The following is a 20,334-nucleotide window of genomic DNA, read 5'->3' as shown; positions in this document are numbered from 1 at the left end:
GCCTGCTCCAGCTGAGGAATCACACCTCATCGCAGCTAATGATCTGGGTTGGGGGGCCGTGCCTGCCTTAGCCTCCTCTAGCACACCTCCTGCTGCTCCTTACACCTCAGAGCCTGCTGTGTTTGGGGAAACGGGGCCCCTCTGGCTCTGGTGATGGTTCCTGCTGCTCTGGTTCCTGTCCACCGACCTCCATCCCCTCGCCACCCTCTGTCACCCAGTGAGTGCTTTCTACACCAACCTCTCCTTCTCCACCCCCAGCTTGCTCTGGTGTGTCCCAGTCCCTTGCTGGGATCCTCTTTCTCCTCCCTGTTGTCCTGCTAGTTCATGACAGCAGCCCTCATTGAAAGAGCCACAGAAAGAGACACGTTCAGGTTTCTTTGCATTGCCTGACTGCAATGAAGAGATGGAAACCTGGGGATTTGTGCTCTACACAGACCATGGATTTCTCATCCTGTGGCCCTGAGTCTGTGAGAATTGGCCGAGCAAAAGAAGGCTGTGCTTGGGCCCAATTCTCTATCATGCTCTGTGTGTGCGTCATGTGCTGCCCATGAACCCCGTTAGGCTGAATAGCCAAAGGCATCAGGGGCTGCTGATTGTAGTTCTCTTTTATTCCCAGCGATGACCTCATATTCCACAAAGCCACTTTATCTCTGTTGTTGCAAGCGGGTGTGGCGTCCAGCTCATGCTGTGATGATGGCTCATGAAATGGGCACACAGGAAGCAGCTATTTTTAATTCAAAGGCTCAACCCTAGAAATATGGCAATTAAATTCAGTGCATTTTGTGTGTTCTTATCCTGTTCTTATGAAACATGCGACAAATTGATGCACCACCTTCTTCTTAAAAAAAACAACGGAATTGAGCTCCTGTCCTACCTTTTTTCAGAGCCTTCTCCACCATCCAGAATGTGGGGCTTGTTCTCCAGGTATCCCATTGCAAAGAGCAGGAGCTGACAGAGCTGTTTGACAGTGGAACGGTCCCTCTCAGGACATTGTGGACTCTCCTTCCTTGGAGGTTTTTAAGCAGAGGTTGGATGTCCATCTGTCATGGATGCTTTAGCTGAGATTTCTACATTGTACCATTCTATGATTCTGTGAGCACTGTGGTGCAGTTGTAGACCACTCCCCATTCACTTCAATGGAGCTTGCACAAAAGAACCTCTTGGATGTTTGCACCTGATGCTGAATGTGTTTGTGTGTGAGCCATTTTGTGCCTTGGGTACCAATACATCTCATTTTAGATGTCATAGAACTGTTCGATCAGTTTGGGAGGAGGGTGGTTTGTTTATACAAAGAGTTCTCCAGAAGATTCTTCATTTTTTCAGTTTGTTATTTATCTCCGCTCTTTAAGATGGATGCTCATTTTGAGAAGGAGAAGGAGAAAGGGGGGAAACTCAAGATAATTGCCTGCCTGATTCAGTTCAACTGGCTATCCTAGTTTCTAAGTAATTAAGATTGCATTTCATGATTCTCAACCATATCAAATTAATGTTTACAGTTCTGTATAGTACAGGAAAAAAATAATGTGTTGCCATTTTAATTAAATTATTAATAAATGGCATTGGTTCCACTTCAGATGCCAGTGTAATGAGAAGGTTACCGAGGTGCCTGCGTCATTCATCAGAATTTCTTATGTATCTTTTGTCTCTAATTGGTGGTACATGGAAATCCTCAGATTAAAATGCAAATGTCCCCCAATTTCCAACTGTCTCCTTGCTTCTTAAATGAACTTCCCTCCACACGTCGAAAGTCATAAATTATTTCCCATCAACCTTGCATTTCCTCATGAGAACCAGTGAGAGTTGGCTGGCTGCAGCTTTTGAGAGGCTCCCCCTTGGACAACTTGGCCCTGGGGAGATTCTGAAGCAGCTCCAGGTATTTGGGACTACAACTCCCATCAGCCTCAGCATCATATGGTCAACCTGACTGAAGCTGATGGGAGTTGTAGTTGCAAAAACCTGGAGGGCTCCAGGTTGGGAGGGGCTGTCCTAAATTAAACTGAAGAGGGGAGAGAATAAATGTTTTCACAATATTAGGAAATTTTTATTGCTTTAAAAAATTGTGAAATCTGGGCTTCTCTTGAAAATTAATTTATTTGTTTATCAACAGCACTGACAGGCCACCTTATAAGTGAAACTCTCCTGCAAAATAAACACTGAAATACTACCACAGTAAAATAAAAATTAAAATAATAAAAATAAAAGCATCACAGCAGAGACTAAGCAATAAAATTAAACTCACGCAAAACTGAAAAGCCAAAGCTTCAAATTTGGTTGAGAAGCCTTGGAGAATTAAAAAGAAAGCTCTGTGTGTGTGCATACAATGAAGCAAACACATCAAAGCCACACCTTGTGTCTTTGAGGCAGAACCTGGAGGCGGCTGTCCCAGGTCCCTTCTTTGTGGTTTCAGGACCTGGAGATGCTGTGGATTGAACCCGGAGCCTTCTGCATGCAAAACAGTTGCTCTTCCACCAGAGATGGAAGAAGGCATCATCTTCCATTAGCCCCTATGCTCATCACATCCAGCGCTGCTTCTGTTCCACTGCAGTTCACTTCCTGCCAAAAACCATGTTGTTTATCCTGCTGTCCACTGTAGAAAAACTACCTAGCTCACGTAATCTAGATAATTAATTACATGTTACATTTTCATTACATTATTCCACCCCATTTATTTCAGTGCAAAGGAAACTTAATGCAAATGGGGGAGGGAGGACGTACTCAGTTACGTTTTGTTTGCAGGTAGAAAGCAAAACACCGAATACAGCTTGTATTCACTGGATCATTTCCTGTTACAGAATAAGTGAGTGTCGGCCGTTTCTGCTCCTGTTTCTGTTTTCATTGGAGTTTTCCAGTATCGCATACATCCAGTGAGCTACAGCCTTCCCCCCTGAAGAAGCAGGGAACCTAGGAAGCTTCCTTAGACTGAGTCTAGCTTAATAGTGTCAACACTGACTGGCAGTGGCTCTCCTGGGATTCAGCCTGCCGCATACCATAGCACCAGGGAAAGGGAAAATGTGGGGGATCCAATAGGTTTACACTCTGGGGTCCCAATCCAGAGGAAGGCTCAAGACAGCCATGGCAGAAGTTGCAGTAGTTTTCATGAAACTTACACAGGAGTAGCCTTCTCTTTGTAGAGTGTATAAATTGCCAGGAAAAGAGCTTAATTCTGCAACACAGAGATCCTTTTGTTCCTTCCTTAGAAAAATAAAAACGCAAACTTGCCTAACCACTTCCTCTCTTCCTTCCACACAACCGTCCTTATCAGCATTTCCACAAACTGTAGTAATGCCATTTTTTACTCCTGTTCAACATGCACTCTCTGCTTAAGCAAAGTCTTCTGCTGTGCCGGCCTCTGCTGCTGCTGTGCAGGGTTTTCACAGGGAGAAATCGCAACTCGTAGCTTAAAGGGGTCGGTCGTTTCCCACACTCGGCTAACAATGTCACAGAGCTCTGCTTTGAAGCTTTCCGTCAACACTTTTTAGCTGTTGCTGCAATATAACGAGGGCTGCAGAAAGAGAATGGATGCCTTTTCTAGGCACACATCCAGAAGAAAACCGGTCCATTTCAAAGGCCTCATTGTCCGGGGCTGGTGCAGATTGTTAGCTCAGTTGTTCCCCGGGTGCCCCACTGACCCACCTGATCTTTAGTGTGCCACAAACCCCACGTCCTGAAAATATTTACCCAGAGACAGTTCTGATAGAATCTGTGGCACTGTCTATAACTGGTTTTTAAAATATTTTCTTTTATTCTTTTGAGGGGCAGGACTGTCACCCAATTAAACAAATCTAAGTTGATTAATCAAGTAAGTTTAAACTTCTGGAGAAAGCAGCGTGGGGTAGACACGTGATAATTCAAGGATCAAGCTGCAACAGGGCAACTGTTTCTTGCTTCCTGGAGGAACTGCAACCAGGAACCATGCTTAGGGCAATAGCCCTACAAATCAGAAGCCTCTCCTTTGTGATCTGGGGTTGCAGAACCAAAGGGAAGCCAGAGCTGGCACCATTCACCTGCCAGAGAATTAAGGGCTGCTGACCGAGGGGAAGAGAGAGAGATCAGCTGTCTTTGTAAAAACCATTACAATTTGTATTTGATTTGAAATTGATTGTGCTGATTGATAGGTGAGGTATAATCGGGGCTTTTTTTCTAAAAAAGAAGAAGATACAGTGGTACCTCGGGTTACATACGCTTCAGGTTACATACGCTTCAGGTTACAGACTCCGCTAACCCAGAAATAGTACCTCAGGTTAAGAACTTTGCTTCAGGATGAGTACAGAAATCGTGCTCTGGCGGCGTGGCGGCAGCAGGAGGCCCCATTAGCTAAAGTGGTGCTTAAGGTTAAGAACAGTTTCAGGTTAAGAACGGACCTCCGGAACGAATTAAGTTCTTAACCCGAGGTACCACTGTACTGGAACTTACCGTATTTTTCGCTCTATGAGACACACTTTTTCCCTCCTAAAAATAAGGGGAAATGTGTGTGCGTCTTATGGAGCGAATGCAGGCTGTGCAGCTATCCCAGAAGCCAGAACAGCAAGAGGGATTGCTACGCAGTGAAAGCAGCAATCCCTCTTGCTGTTCTGACTTCACTTCGCTGGAGAGGCGCTGCGCAGAGAGGGAGAGAATTTTTTTTTCTTGTTCTCCTCCCCTAAAACTAGGCGCGTCTTATAGAGCGAAAAATACGGTACTTTTTTTGGGGGGGGGAGCAACCAACCAAAGTTGGTGAGCTTTTTAAAAAATAGGCCATAATGCACCTAAAAAGGGTGCCAGAACTCAGCCCTGGGTATAAATCTTAAAAATAAGCAGAGAAATGGATGTATTGTATGACCTGTGCATAGTACCCAACAGGGCAGCCCATGCTGCCGGGTTGCTTGAGGCAAAATAGAAAATGCAATCTCTGCCAGGGACTCCACCCCTGTTGCCTATGACAACACCAAGAAAAATGGGAGGTAAAGGAAGGGGGGAAGGAGGGGTGAGTAGCAAATTCCTCATGGGCCCAGATCTGCTGCCTCTCCCAGCTTTTCTGATCTTGCTACCCTGAGGCAACTGTTTCGCCAAGTCTCATCGGCCACAGGCATAGCCAAGGGGGGCAACATCTCCCCTAAATCAATCTACATCAATACAAATCAACACAAATCTGAGGTTCTCCCGCCCGCCCCCCAACAAAATTCCTGGCTACGCCCACATCATGGGCAGGTTGATCTGGTACCTAAAGCTGTTTCCAAGGCTGAGTGGGGGAAGGAAACCAACAACGTTTGATGCACCTGTACGAAGCAGCTTGTATAGTGGTACCTCAGGTTAAGAACTTAATTCGTTCCGGAGGCCCTTTCTTAACCTGAAGACCACTTTAGCTAATGGGACCTCCTCCTGCCGCCGCACCGCCGAGCACAATTTCTGTTCTCATCCTGAAGCAAAGTTCTTAACCTGAAGTAATATTTCTGGGTTAGCAGAGTCTGTAACCTGAAGCATATGTAACCTGAGGTACCACTGTACCTCTTCCTCATTTCTTTCTCCCAAGCTGCCAGATAACATCGAAGTCTGCTTTCTGAGATATTTGTTACCATTTATTCCAGCATGTAGAACTACGGGGTGCAAACCACAGAAATTTCTTGAAGACCTTATTGGCCTCCGCCCTACAGAAGATTAACCACCTCCCTCCCTTAGTTTTTTCTCCCCAAAAGAGACGCTCTGCTCTTCCCAGAGTCCTGACTCAGTCTCTCTGCCTGGGGCAGCAGCCCTTTTGTCACAGCAGATGTCTCCCAGGACTGTGAGCACTGGGCTTTTCTGAGAGATCGGCCACCTCCCACTTCTCAACATCTGCCTTCCCTTGCATTTTATGCCTGAGAACATCTCCAGTTTTTTCTCAAGGCCAACATTATCCATGATTATCTTAGCAAGTAGTTCTTGAGTGCAGCAAGCAGGGGCAACAGCCCCTAGTAAGAAACAAATACAAGAACCTAAAAGGCAGGAGGCCAGAGTTAGAGCAGGAAGCTACAAGCCCAAGATTCTCGTTCAAATTACTTGAATTGATTGCTCTGTCGATGTAATTATAATGCTGTTCTTATTCCATTCTTAATCTTCGTAATATATTGCTATCTTACATTTCTTTTTATGTTTGCCTTCCAAGTGCAGAATGTCATTATCTTCCATATGAAGATAATCATATGCCTTGCATGAAGCATTGTGCATCTTTAAATGGATTGATTTGGTTCAGTTCTAATCTTGAGCCTGTGGTCTGAACTTCCCAACCCTCAGCTAATGTACAATGTTGAAGTCCGATTAGATAACCAGTCTGACACTATTCTTACTCTGGTAGAGACTCACCAAAATATTGCACACAAATGAGCCCCCCACTCCTTGCAGTACACCCTTCGTGTGATTCCTTTTCTTTGGGGCTGGAGGAGCAAAGAATTAAATATAATTATAAGCTACGGTGATCTGCTCTGAACCAAGAGGCATCTCTTTTAATTGTTGAGGTGTGTGGAAAGGATGATATTAAGAATAAAGTACTGCTTATATTTGCATCTTACTGTCATACAGTCTCTCCTCACTTTCTCCCTCTCTCTTTCATCATTGCATTTCATTTTATGCACACACCATTGTCTGCCCTTCCTCCCCACTTGAAAAGGTTGTACCACATACTAGAGAAAGCAGCTTAGGTGGCTAATGAGAAAGCGCTACACTGTGGCCAGGGCAGACCTGAGCTTCCTTTTCCTTTCCCAAGCGCCTTTGATGTGAGCCAAGACCTGGGAATCCCACTTGCAAAGCCACAGTGGAGACTGGGAGGAAGACAGTTCCTCTGCTCACAGTTGCCTCAGCAGGATTTCGGTATTGGGAATTTCTCAGAGCACCGGACAGGAATTGTAGAGTTGCACTCCATTGCACTGTGGAGAACGTACTAACTTATGGTCTGTGCGTGTGGTTTGGGAGCTGCACAGCCAGGGAAAAAACAATGCTATCCAGGGTTGTAAAGGCTGCAGAGAGAATTATTGGGTGCACTCTTCCTACCTTAGATCAAATCTATGCTGCCAGGTGCCATAAGAAAGCGGCAGAGATAGCACATGACAGTACGCACCCCGGAAATTATCTCTTTCAGCTTCTGCCTTCTGGAAGAAGGTATAGGGTTATACAGGCCAGGACTAGCCGCCTGAGAAACAGTTTCTACGCTAATGCAATTCTGGCTCTAAACGCAGCATAAGGGGTCTCTGTATTAGTGTGTTTTAAAATGGGGTTTTAGAGTTTTTAGGGGTTTTTGGATGTTTTATGTAGTTTTGTAGTAGTTTTATGCAGTTTTATGTAGTTTTGTGGTAGTTTTATGTAGTTTTATGTAGTTTTTCAATTTCATTGTTCCGCAAGGGACAATGACAATAAAGATATCGTAATCGTAATCGTAATCGAAAGGGACCCTGAGGGTCATCTAATCCAGCCCCCTGCAATGTAGTCTTTTCTCCTGGAGATGACATATTATTCCAGCTGTTGCCCTGGATGCGTAGAATAATGCTATAAAAATAAATCAGCAGTAATTTTAAAAAATACTGTTTTTTTAAATTAAAAATGTATCTATATTCAGTATTCCAGACTGGGTTCAATGAAGCTTACGGCATATGAAAACATCTTTTTAAATACACAGTAATACAGCATTTTTTAACTGTTCTTAAAAACAATAGTTAAAATATATTGAAACACATTTAAAATCAGCATTGCATTATTGCAGTGGTCAGCAAACTTTTTCAGCAGGGGGCCGGTCCACTGTCCCTCAGACCTTGTGGGGGGCCGACTATATTTTTTTGGGGGGATGAATGAATTCCTATGCCCCACAAATAACCCAGAGATGCATTTTAAATAAAAGCACACATTCTACTCATGTAAAAACACACTGATTCCCGGACCGTCCGTGGGCTGGATTGAGAAGGCGATTGGGCCGCATCTGGTCCATGGGCCTTAGGTTGCCTACCCATGCATTATAGCACAGTGGCCAGCAATGGCTGTATTTTTCAAAGGCCTCTCTGCCAGCAGAAGAATAGCAAAGAGGGAGCCAGTCTAACCTTTGCGGGGGGGATTCCAAACCTGGGACCAGCCCCACAGAAAATGCTCTCTCCTGTCTCACCACCAACTGGGCCATTGATGTTGATGGGGCAAAGAGACGGTGCTCACCTGAAGATTTAAACTCCATGTTAAACTCTCCAGAAGATACAACACAGCCTATCAGTAGATATTTCATGTCCCACAACTTCTATGGTGCTTTGTTGCAAACATAGGCAACTTCTTCAGTGATAACTTCATTCTTTACTTTCCTACGGAAAACCGTTTTCCCAATTTTTTCTGGGGAGGCCAGAATCCCACCCTAACTAGCCACGAGTTCTGCAACATTTTCAGAATTGAATCACATAAGCCACACTTGAGCAGTTGTGTTGCTTCTCTCCAGCTGCCTATGTAGAGACCAGCATCAGACTAAAGGTAAAGGTAAAGGGACCCCTGGCCATTAGGTCCAGTTGTGGACGACTCTGGGGTTGTGGCACTCATCTCGCTTTACTGGCCAAGGGAGCCGCGTACAGCTTCCGGGTCATGTGGCCAGCATGACTAAGCCGCTTCTGGCGAACCAGAGCAGCACACGGAAACGCCGTTTACCTTCCCGCCAGAGTAGTACCTATTTATCTACTTGCACTTGGACGTGCTTTCGAACTGCTAGGTTGGCAGGAGCTGGGACTGAGCAACGGGAGCTCACCCCATCGTGGGGATTTGAACCACCGACCTTCTGATCGGCAAGTCCTAGGCTCTGTGGTTTAACCCACAGTGCCACCCACGTCAGACTGCAAGGCATGAAAATGCTCTTCTAAGAAAATGCTCTTCTGCATTTTAACACATATCTACCTGGTTAGGGGACGCGGGTGGTGCTGTGGGTAAAACCTCAGCTCCTAGGGCTTGCCGATCGCATGGTCGGCGGTTCGAATCCCCGTGGCGGGGTGAGCTCCCGTCGTTCAGTCCCAGCTCCTGCCCATCTAGCAGTTCGAAAGCACCCCTAAGTGCAAGTAGATAAATAGGTACCTCTCCAGTGGGAAGGTTAACAGCGTTTCCGTGTGCTGCGCTGGTGCTGGCTCGCCAGAGCAGCTTCGTCACACTGGCCACGTGACCTGGAAGTGTCACCGGACAGCGCTGGCCCGCGGCCTCTTAAGTGAGATGGGCGCGCAAGCCTAGAGTCGGACATGACTGGCCCGTACTGGCAGGGGTACCTTTACCTTTACCTTTTACCTGGTTTGCACTTCCTGAAACAATAAGGCAGCTGAAAGACAGGCATTCTTTTAAATTCGCACTTCCCTGAATTTTGCAATGCAGTTCTCCAGCCAAGTAATGTGTACATAAATGCAAACCCAGGGGAAAGTTGTGCATAAAATGTGCATATTAGTGAACATGACATCAAAAACTGCATTACAATAGGAAAAATTGCTTTGCAAAACTGTGCATGTTAGGTTAAATTTCATGGAAGCATCTCTGTTGGTTGAAATGCTGATGAGTTTTCATGAGGAATGCTTAAAAAAAAAAGTCCCACTGATGGAGAACTTCTGTGTTTGAAGCATCTCTGAAAATATACCCCAACATCCCTGTGTGCCGCCAGATCACATGTAATGTTTTTAATGTGGTTGTGTTGGGTCCCCAAGTTGTTTGAAAGCTGCCTTCTAAAGGAAAGCAGTGTGCACAAGGGAAGTGATCAGGAAGACCTCCAGTCTAGTGAACATGGGAAGAGAGACAGCACTTCTGAGTCAAGGCTTTGGGAAGAGGGTGCACTGGAGACAGCCAAAAGCCATGTGCCGAAATCTGCTGCTTTTTAGTTTTTCAAATAGGCAGGCATGCTATTTCTATAGCTTACCATCCAAAATAGTATACCGTATTTTTCGCTCTATAAGACGCACCAGACCACAAGACACACCTAGTTTTTTGGGGGGTTTTTTGTTTTGTTTTTTATAAGATATTTATTAAGATTTTACAAAAACTTAAGTTTACAAAATAGAAAAAAGTCATATAGAAAGAAAAAGATAAAAAAGAGAACATACAAAAATACATAAAAGAGAAAAAAGAAGAATAAAAATACAAAATACAAAAAACAAATAGATAAAAAAGAATTAAAAACAAATCCGTTTTTTGTAACTTTAAACTCATTAGCTTGTTTCCTTGGCCTCCTCACACCTCCCCTTTTTGTATTCCCATTTAAATAATCAAATCAGCAAATCCTTACCCTCTTTTGTTTATCTTAACTCTGTATCTTAATATATTATAACTCTATATTTTCATCCATTATCAATTCATTTTTGCATATTCTTATTAACTTTGTTGCTAATGCCACTTATTTTCAATCCAACATCATTTTAACATTCATTGATTTTACAATATTTCTGAAGATAGTCTTTAAATTTCTTCCAGTCTTGTATGCTACAACGGCAGCAAGAATACTCATAGCAAAGCACTGGAAGACGCAAGATCTACCCACTCTGGAAGAATGGCAGATGAAGTTGATTGACTGTATGGGACTGGCAGAAATGACTGGCAGAATCCGCGACCAGGGAGAAGAGTCGGCAGAAGAAGATTGGAAGAAATTCAAGGACTATTTACAGAAATACTATAAAATTAATGAACTTTGAAAGATGCTGGATCGAACTTATGTGGTCTCTAGCTGTTATGATAAAAATAATTGGGATTAAAATTGTTTAAGTCATAAAATTTAAAAAGTTGATTGGAGAATAAGGTGTTAGTTAAAAGGAATGTTAAGAGATTAGGATTTGCTGGATTAACAATTTGAACTAGAAAACAAGAAGGGGAGGTATGAGGAAGTCAAAGAAACATGTTATTGAAAAACTGTGGTTGAAATTGACTTGTTTTTAATATTTTTCTTTTTCTTTTTTCTTTTGTGTTTGTATAAAACTGGAAAATTTAATAAATATTTATAAAAAAAAAATTCCTTCCAGTCTTCTTCCACCAACTCTTCTCCCAGGTCTCGGATTCTGCCAGTCATTTCCGCCAATTCCATATAGTCCATCACCTTCATCTGCCACTCTTCCAGGGTGGGTAACTCTTGTGTCTTCCAATACTTTGCAATAAGTATTCTTGCTGCTGTTGTTGCATACATGAAGAAAGTTCTATCCTTCTTTGGCACCAATTGGCCGACTATGCCCAGGAGAAAGGCCTCTGGTTTCTTCAGGAAGGTATATTTAAATACCTTTTTCATTTCATTATATATCATCTCCCAGAAAGCCTTAATCTTTGGGCACGTCCACCAAAGGTGAAAGAATGTACCTTCATTTTCTTTACATTTCCAACATTTATTATCGGGCAAATGATATATTTTTGCAAGCTTGACTGGTGTCATGTACCACCTGTATATCATTTTCATAATATTCTCTCTTAAAGCATTACATGCCGTAAATTTCATACCGGTGGTCCACAACTGTTCCCAGTCAGCAAACATAATGTTGTGACCAATATCTTGTGCCCATTTGATCATAGCAGATTTAACCGTTTCATCCTGCGTATTCCATTTTAACAGCAAGTTATACATTCTTGAAAGTATCTTAGTTTTGGGATCTGTCAGGGAACTGCCATCGGAACTAGAGGAGGAGGAGGCGAGGCTCCACAGCGATGCTGGAGAGGGGCCAAGCAGGGAGAGAGGCAGGTCTCCTGTTGGGGAAGAAAATCAGCGCAACACCAGGGATAGAGGGGGGCCAATGGGGGAAGCAGAGAGCAGGCTCCGGGACTCTTCACTGGACACCAGCGGGGAGAGCACAGGTCCTCCGCTACCCACGCCCTCCCTGCGCAGAAGACTTCCGCGCAGGGAGAGTAGGAGGAGACTGGGCGTCAAACAACCTTTATGTTGGAAAAGGTTTAAGAAACGCCCACTGACGGATTCTGCCAGCGACTGAACAGCCACGGAGTGGATGGCTGTCCAGCGAGAAATGGTTTAACCAGCCAACCTAGCCCAGAGCAGCGGCAACTTACGCACAAGCAACCCCTAAAGCCATCACAGGATCTAACAGTTCTGTTTCCAATTTTGATTTTTCCACCTGGAAGCCAATTTTTTTATCCAAATTATAGGCCTCTCTTATTTGATAATAATGAAGCCAGTCTCGCACTTTATCTTTTAATTTCTCAAAACTCTGCAATTTCAATTTGTCTCCTTCTTGTTCCAATATTTCCCAATATTTCGGCCATTTGGCCTCCATATTGAGCTTTTTCTGAGCCTTCGCTTCCATTGGTGACAACCACCTTGGGGTTTTATTTTCCAGTAAATCTTTGTATCTTATCCAGACATTGAACAATGCTTTCCTGACAATATGGTTTTTAAATGCTTTATGTGCTTTAACATTGTCGTACCACAAATATGCATGCCATCCAAAAACGTTGTTAAAACCTTCTAGGTCCAAAATGTCTGTGTTCTCAAGAAGCAGCCAGTCTTTCAACCAGCAGAATGCTGCTGATTCATAGTAAAGTTTAAGGTCTGGCAGGGCAAATCCACCTCTTTCCTTTGCATCAGTTAATATTTTAAATTTTATTCTAGGCTTCTTGCCCTGCCAGACAAATCTGGAAATGTCTCTCTGCCACTTCTTGAAACAGTCCATCTTGTCCAAAATTTGCAATGATTGAAACAGAAATAACATTTTTGGCAATACATTCATCTTTATAGCTGCAATTCGACCCAACAAGGAAAGCTTCAAATTTCACCATATTTCCAAATCTTTTTTCACTTCTATCCAACATTTCTCATAGTTATCTTTAAATAAATTTAAATTCTTAGCAGTCATATTAACCCCCAAATATTTTACTTTCTTAACTAATGTTAAACCTGTCTCCTTCTGAAACCTCTCTTTCTCAATTGGTGTAAAATTTTTCTCAAGCACTTTAGTTTTTGACTTGTTCAGCTTAAATCCTGCCACATGACCAAATTCTTGAATCAATTCTAATACTCTTTTCATACTAGATTCTGGCTCCTGTAACGTCAAAACTAGGTCATCTGCAAAAGCTTTCAATTTGTATTGTTTGGCTCCGACCTGAATACCTTTAATCAGACGGTCCCTTCTAATCATATTCAGCAAAACCTCCAGAACCGAAATAAAAAGCAATGGGGAAATTGGGCAGCCTTGTCGTGTCCCTTTCTCTATCTTAAATTCCTCTGTCATCACATTATTGACTATTAACTTAGCCTTTTGTTCTGAGTAAATTGCACTTATACCATTTTCAAACCCTTGGCCCACCCCCATTCCCTGAAGATTTTTCTTCATAAAATTCCAAGAAATATTATCAAAAGCTTTTTCCGCATCTATAAAAATTAAAACTGCTTTGGTATTGATGTTCACTTGCAGCTTCTCCAAAATGTTAATTATATTCCTCGTATTGTCAGACAGATGTCTACCTGGGAGAAAGCCGGCTTGATCTTTATGTATCTCTTCAACTAATACCTTTTTTAATCTATTAGCCAAGATATCAGCAAAAATTTTGTAATCCACATTAAGCAGGGATATGGGGCGGTAGTTCTTGAGTTGTGTCTTTTCAGACTCAGTTTTCGGTATAAGTGTAATGTAAGCTTCCTTCCACGACTCTGGCGCCTTTTTCCCCTCCAAAATTTCATTACAGACCTCCTTTAGCGGCTGAATTAACCAGTCTTTCAAAGATCTATAGTATTTCGAGGTTAGACCATCCGGCCCTGGAGATTTACCCAACTGCATGTTCTGAATGGCACCTTCTACCTCCTGTTCTGTAATTTTGTGATTCAACATTATCTTATTTTCTTGAGAGATTTTTTGTAATCCATTTGTTCTTAAAAATTGGTCTAAATCAGTCTCTTTCTGTGGCCCTTGTGTATATAGTTGTTTAAAATATCTCTGGAAGCACTTTCTAATCTCCAATGGATTCTGTATGTTCTTTCCTTCCACATTCAGATTTGTGATAGTGTTTAATTTTTGTCTTTTTTTCATCTGCCAAGCTAGCAGTTTCCCGCATTTATTAGCCGATTCAAATGTCTTTTGTCTCATCTGCTTAATTTTCCATTCTACTTCCTGATTTATCATTTTCATATATTGTACTTGAAATAGCTTTATTTCTCTCAGAATCTCTTGCGACTTTGGTTTCGCTCTTAATTTCTTCTCTCCTTCTTTTATTTTTTCCAAGATTTTATCTTTTTTTCTCATTTTGAATTCTCTTCTTTATTGCGTTCTGTTGAATCAGAAACCCTCTCATGACCGCTTTGCTTGCGTCCCAGATTACTCTTTTTTCAACCGTGGTATTCAAATTTATCTCAAAATAATCTCTCAAGATTTTTTGGGCCTTCTTGGTAACCTCTTGATCTCTAAATAAGGTGTCATTCATCCTCCATCTGAAGGAACCGATTGGTGTTAGTTTCATCTCCATCTTCACCGCATTATGGTCGGAGCAAGTTTTTGGGCAAATTTCCACTTTTCGAGTCTTAGGTGCCAGTCCTCTAGTTATCCATATTTGGTCAATTCTTGTCCATGTCATTTTGGCTTCAGAGAAGAATGTTCCCTCTCTTCCAAGGGGGTTCTTAGTTCTCCAGATGTCAGTCAAGTCCATATTGTCAGTCAGTTCAAAAAAAGTTTTTGGTAGTCTGCCATCTTTAGTTACAACCTGTCTCTGCGACTTGTCCATATTTGTAGATACCACTCCATTCATATCTCCCATCATAATAATGTTGTAGTCCATATAGTCAAGCAATGTCTCATGCAATTTCTTGAAGAATTCAGATTTCCCCTCATTTGGTGCATAAACTCCTACAATCAGAAATTTTTCTCCTTGTGATTGAATCTCAATTGCCACAAATCTTCCTTGTTCATCTTTAAAAACAAATTTCGGTGATAGGCTCTCTTTGGCATAAATAACAACTCCTCTCTTTTTAACCTTGTCCGATGAAATAAACTCTTGACCCAATCTTTTATTAATCAGTACTTTCCTGTGAAGCCTTATCACATGAGTTTCCTGTAAACAAATTAAGTCCAATTGTTCCTTTTTCAATAAATGATAGACTTTCTTCCTCTTCTCCGGGGAATTAAATCCATGAATGTTCCAACTTAATAATTGCAGAGACATAGTGTGGTTATTCTATTCTCCTCCAACTGCTCCCAAAAGTTCTTCTTGTTCTGACGGTGGTATCGCTTTTTTTAGTTTGTCCAATCCCAAAGGTGGTGGTACTATGTCTAGTACTCCTGATCTTAAAGCTCTTAGCTCTTCTAGTACTTCTTTTTGCAGGTCTTCTTCGTGGTCTCTCAAAAATTTTCCCTTATCTTCCACTGATCTTATTTTGAACTTTTTCCCTTTAAAGGTAAAAGATAGTCCCTGGGGGAATTCCCACCTAAAAACAATTCTGTTTCTTCTCAGTAGGGCCACCAGATCTCCGTAGTTGGTTCTAAGATCCAATAGATGTTTCAGTATATCCTTAAAAATCTCCACTCTCGAATCGTTGATCTCCAAAGTCTTCTGGAAGTGCGCACTCAGTATTTTATCTCTCTCTTCTTTCGTTCGGAGGGTAACCAAACAGTCTCTCACCCTGTTTTTTCTCCCTCCTCTTCCAAGTCTGAACGCACTTACTATCTTAAAATCTTTCTCCACCTCCAAATTCCAAAATTTTCCAAATTCCTGCGTAAGGTAGTCACTTAGGTTATCCTTTTCAAATTCCGGTACTGCCCTGATCCCCAGATTGGTCTGTTTCTCCCTCAGTTCAATCATAGACAGAAGTGACTGATGGTCCCCAATCTGTTTGCGCATAGGTTTTATTTCTTCCTCTACAGCCACTGCTTTTTCTTTTGCTTCCTCAGCTATTTTTCGATTAGACGCAGATTCTTCCAGCAATTTTTCAATAGATTCTGTATTGGAATTCACCTTCTGTCCCAGATTATTAATGCTGGCAGTATTCCTGTCTATTTTAGTTGATTGTTCCGTAACTTGTTTGCTTAGGCCTTCCAATTTTTCATAAATTTTATTTAACACAGAAGTAAAATCCCCTTCTGAAGCCATTCCTTTTGACCCAGCTTGTGCAAAATCTTCCCCCTGTGTCACAGGAGGGCCGGGAACAGATGATCTACGTTGCTGGGAAACTGTGCTGGGCTGCTGCACTCTAGCCTTGCCCGATCTTGTTGTCCTATCAGTCATCACACTTTTGTCTATGAATCAAGGTCGATCCCACGGTCAAGTCTTACCGTGGAAAATCCCCAAAGTCAAGAATGGAAAAATCCCCCAGCTGGGTGTGCAGTTTCAATTTTCCTCTAGGGGGACACTGTAGCAGTCATTAAAGTTACAATAAAGAATCTTTTCCAACTTTCCTAAGTCCCCCTCAAGAAAACAAGCAACAGTTTCAAGTCCAGAGAAGACCTTCAACAAGTATCTCCTTTGCAGAGTTAACCATTAAAAAGTTACATTGTCTATAAATAGTGCGACACGCAGTGCAACAATTCTAGTGGACCTGGCAGTCCGTTCCCAGGAGTTAGATAATTGTCTCTATTTTTTCCAGAAGTAAAAAAGTCACTTTTTCCTCTCCCCCCCCTCTCCAATAGCCTGGGGGGGGGGGAGTTCTTTTACTTTGATGTTCGGATTTGGAGCTTTTATAACACCGCTCTCTAGGTCTTTAGCTTAAAGAGTCTTTGCTTTGAACTGTGTACAAAAAATGGAAAGGCGGACTTCCTGTTTACACCTTCCCGCTTCAGTGCCGAATTAATCCTTTTTTTTTCTCTTTTAAGTCCCAATTCTTAAACTTCACCTACTCACGGGTAGTTGTTTAGCAGCCGAATTGTCACAGGAAAAAGGTCAGCGCTCTCCGGCAACAGCTATGCGGCTTCACCCCACGGAAAAAGCGATCGACTCTCAGCACCGCGCCAAACTCCTGTTGCGCTCCGGAGCCCCTTACGGGGTCCCTTCGCTAGTCCGGGGGGCGCTGCAGGTGCCCGCCGAGTCCCACGGTCACAGGCTTCTCCTGCCTGTGATTTTCACAAGGGTCTCCGCTTCGCCATAGCGGACAGACCCGGTTTCCGCGAAGCTTCTCCCTCCGAGCTAGAAGGAGACCGCCATTGCCGTTGGCGCCGCCTCCGGAAGCCAAGACACACCTAGTTTTTGGAGGAGGAAAACAAGAAAAAAATCATTCTGAATCTCAGAAGCCAGAACAGCAAGAGGGATCACTACGCAGTGAAAGCAGCAATCCCTCTTGCTGTCCTGGCTTCTGGGATAGCTGCACAGCCTGCATTCGCTCCATAAGGCGCACACACATTTCCCCTTACTTTTTAGGAGGGGAAAAGTGAGTCTTATAGAGCAAAAAATACGGTACTTTTGTGAAACGAAGCAGGCCTGATGCTTTAATATTTACAGCTGGGACTATAATTAAGCAGAGAATTGGTTCACCATCACAGGATGAATTTGACGTGACTAAAATACATTCTTTCCCCAGACCTGACTGCTTGGACTTCACCCCCAAAGGTAAATTCCCACCCCAGGGTTCCTCCACTGCACTGATGATATATGTACACTGAAAAAGCCCATGCATCCTACAGAGCAGGTTGCAGGAAAACCTGGACCTAGGCAAAAAGGTCCTTTCTCACTGAAGACACGCCACACGCTCAGAGATACAGCACGGCTATTTCTTTCGTCAGACGTAATGAAGCTGTAGCAAAAAGCCACGCGAAGGCTTCAGATGGCTATGACTTTCCACCCTGGGAGGCCAGCCTGAAGCAAGGAGCTCTTTTTCAAGTGAGCTCGCCATACAGATGACTGACTGATGTGCATACCAAAAACATTAAAGGCACCTTAGACCACATTTGCATTCCTTTGATCTGCAAGAACAGCCAAGGCAATAACCTTTTACTTTATGCCAGCTTATCTATATTGTATGGTGCTGGTGGCAATGAACCTACTGATGTGGAGCAGCTGAGCTAGTGCAATGGCAAAGAATGTGCATCAACATTCCACCTGTTCAGGCAATTAAACACCAACGGTGTTTGCTGTTCTTTTCCTGTGAGAGAAGGGAAGCCGTCTGCTTAGATGAGATTAAAGAGGTTCTAAAAACAGGAATAGCTTTGTGTGGCAGGCTGAGACATGGGAAGAGGACCCAGGAAGGAGAAGCTTTGGGAGAGAGAGAACCCAGGAATCCCCATGCAGGGATTGGAGTGAAGTGTCATCAGTATGCTGAGGCTGATGGGAGATGTAGTCCAACAACATCAGAAGGGCCACAAGTTGCTCACCTGATTTAGTTCTTTGCCTCAGTGCCAGAAATGTCCACATTTGGCCCATTTATATAACAACAATATCCCACCAGGGGCGGACTTTGATCATCTTTTGTAACATGGCACCCCATGTCAGACCAAAATTCAGTGCCCCCAAATGGATCGTCTCAATTATGAATCTTCACAATTTTTCACCCCTTTGGCTTGGTGCCCTGTGTAAGGGAATCGTCCATAGCACCCTAAATCTGGCACTATATACAAGAAAGATTTTCAAGTGAAAAAATAATTCAACGTAAGAAGCCCTTAAGATCTCATTAGGCCTAAAACAGGCTTCATGTCAAAGGCAAATGTGCTATGATGTGCCTGTTTCTTCCCCAAATCAGGGAAACTGGCAAGGGAAGAGCTGACGCTAAATCTGCATTCTGCATGTGGAGAGGAACTTCACATTCCCCAAGTCTCAAGTGCATAGAACCTTTTATCTAAATAGTAAGTAGCCACCATAATAAAATTGTAACACAATTGTGAGCTTGCACACAAACACACACAGAGAGGGAGGGGGAGAGAGAGAGAGAGAGAGAGAGAGAGAGAGAGAGAGAGAGACGGAAGGAAAAGGAGGCAGAAGCTTGAAAATATTAAACTATGAAGACTGGGATATTTTGCCATGCAAAATTATCTGTATATAGAATCATAGAATCTTCTAGTTGGAAGGGACCCCCTGCAAGGCAGGAATCTCAGCTAAAGCATCCATGACAGATGGCCATCCAATCTCTGCTTACAAACATCCAAGGAAGGAGAGAACATAAACCCCATGTAAATTGGGAGTTGCCTGTACAGTTTTGTGACACACAGGGTTTTTCTTCTCGGCTTGGCAGTCCTGAGAATCTGGGGTGAGGGGGAAGTATTTTAGACTTTGTCAATTAACTGCTGTGGCAGTGTTTAAATTTGACATAAGGGTTGGCACCCCCCAAAGAATCCTGGGAGGTGTAATATGGTAAGGGTGCTGAGAGTTCTCTGGAGACTTTGCAGAACTATAATTCTGCCACAACCCTAACCCTTATCAAATTACAGTTCCAAACATTCTGTGAGGAAAGCCGTGACTTTCTGAAGTGCTGTGATACTGCTTTAAATGTGTAGTGCGGATGGGTCCATTTTTTGTGTCACAAAATATCTGCTGTCTGTGCGCAGTGCTTTTTTTGTCACAAATTATGTATGCTGTAGCAAGCCATGTCCCCCCCCCCCCTACATCTAAGCATTCACTGATGCATTGAACCATAAAACCACCACCAGACATGATTTGCTCCCTCGTGGATTTTTGTAGAAGCCCCTTTTCATTGCTTGGCTCCAGATTCTCCAGCCACTTTGCACATTTTACAAATTCCAACTTCATTTCAAATTTGCTTTTCAGACTTGGGCTGTGTTTTAGGGCTTTGTCCTCAGATGCCTTTGTTCTTCCTCCTCTCTGGGCTGAGATTTGGGGTTTGCTCTCCTAAATGTTTTGTCTCTGAAGTGGCACCATCAAAACAGCCCTCAAACACGGATCGCTTTTCAAGCTCCTTCCTGCCTCTTTATTTATCTTCTTTGAAACCCACTTTCAAACACCTCATCTGCAAAGACGTCACTTTTGCAGCCAGCCCTGCCTGGCTTGTACTTGCTGTACAAACTGTTATTAATCTCTTCCTGAAACAGAACCCCTGTTATCAGAAAAAAGGGGGCCCTGCCTTTGCACCTGGAGCGAGTGGAGCAATGCCCTTGTCTCTCGTAGGCCTCTCAGATCTTTTCCTGTTTGAAGAAAGAGAGGTGAACAAGCAAGGCAGCTTCAAAAGAAAACGGTCCCTGACGTTGTAGGTTTCACTTCAGTCCTCTTCCTGGAACAGAGAAGAAAAAACACACAAACCTGAAGAATCCCAGATCTGACAAGTTGGGGCTCAGCAGGGCAGACAGCCTGAGCAGTTCCTTTCCCCCCCCCCCCTCTTTTTTTAATATTTGATTTATAAAAATACCTACAGTATATACCCCATTCGTTGAAAAAAGAACAGTTTACAACAATTGCACATAAAACCATACAATAAAGACTATATTAAAAAGTTAAAATAGGAAATAAGCTAATATTGTAAGATGTTCAGTGGTTCTGCGGATTACAGAC

At 43.0% G+C, this 20,334-nt stretch overlaps 1 protein-coding gene across 6 annotated transcripts in view; it reads left to right on the top strand.

Moving 5' to 3' along the window:
• LOC310749569 (tetratricopeptide repeat protein 24-like) overlaps positions 1–20,237 on the top strand; it is a 38,713-nt gene extending 18,476 nt beyond the window's left edge. For 2 of the 6 annotated variants that reach the window (XM_083586762.1, XM_083586761.1), the window contains exon 7: positions 19,878–20,237. In XM_083586762.1, the coding sequence (XP_083442888.1) occupies positions 19,878–20,036 (159 nt within the window). In that variant the 3' untranslated portion in view covers positions 20,037–20,237. Of the gene's footprint in view, positions 1–884; positions 1,704–2,792; positions 2,915–19,877 lie in introns of those variants that run through there. The other 4 variants (XM_083586766.1, XM_083586763.1, XM_083586765.1 and 1 more) reach the window with 3 other exon arrangements.
• Positions 20,238–20,334: the final 97 nt, after the last annotated feature.

The sequence above is a fragment of the Podarcis filfolensis genome (assembly GCF_964270895.1).
Source record: "Podarcis filfolensis genome assembly, chromosome: 14".
In the NCBI taxonomy this organism is placed as follows: Eukaryota; Metazoa; Chordata; class Lepidosauria; order Squamata; family Lacertidae; genus Podarcis; species Podarcis filfolensis.
Note: the sequence above shows the minus strand (reverse complement) of the source record. Positions and strands in the feature narration are given on the sequence as shown.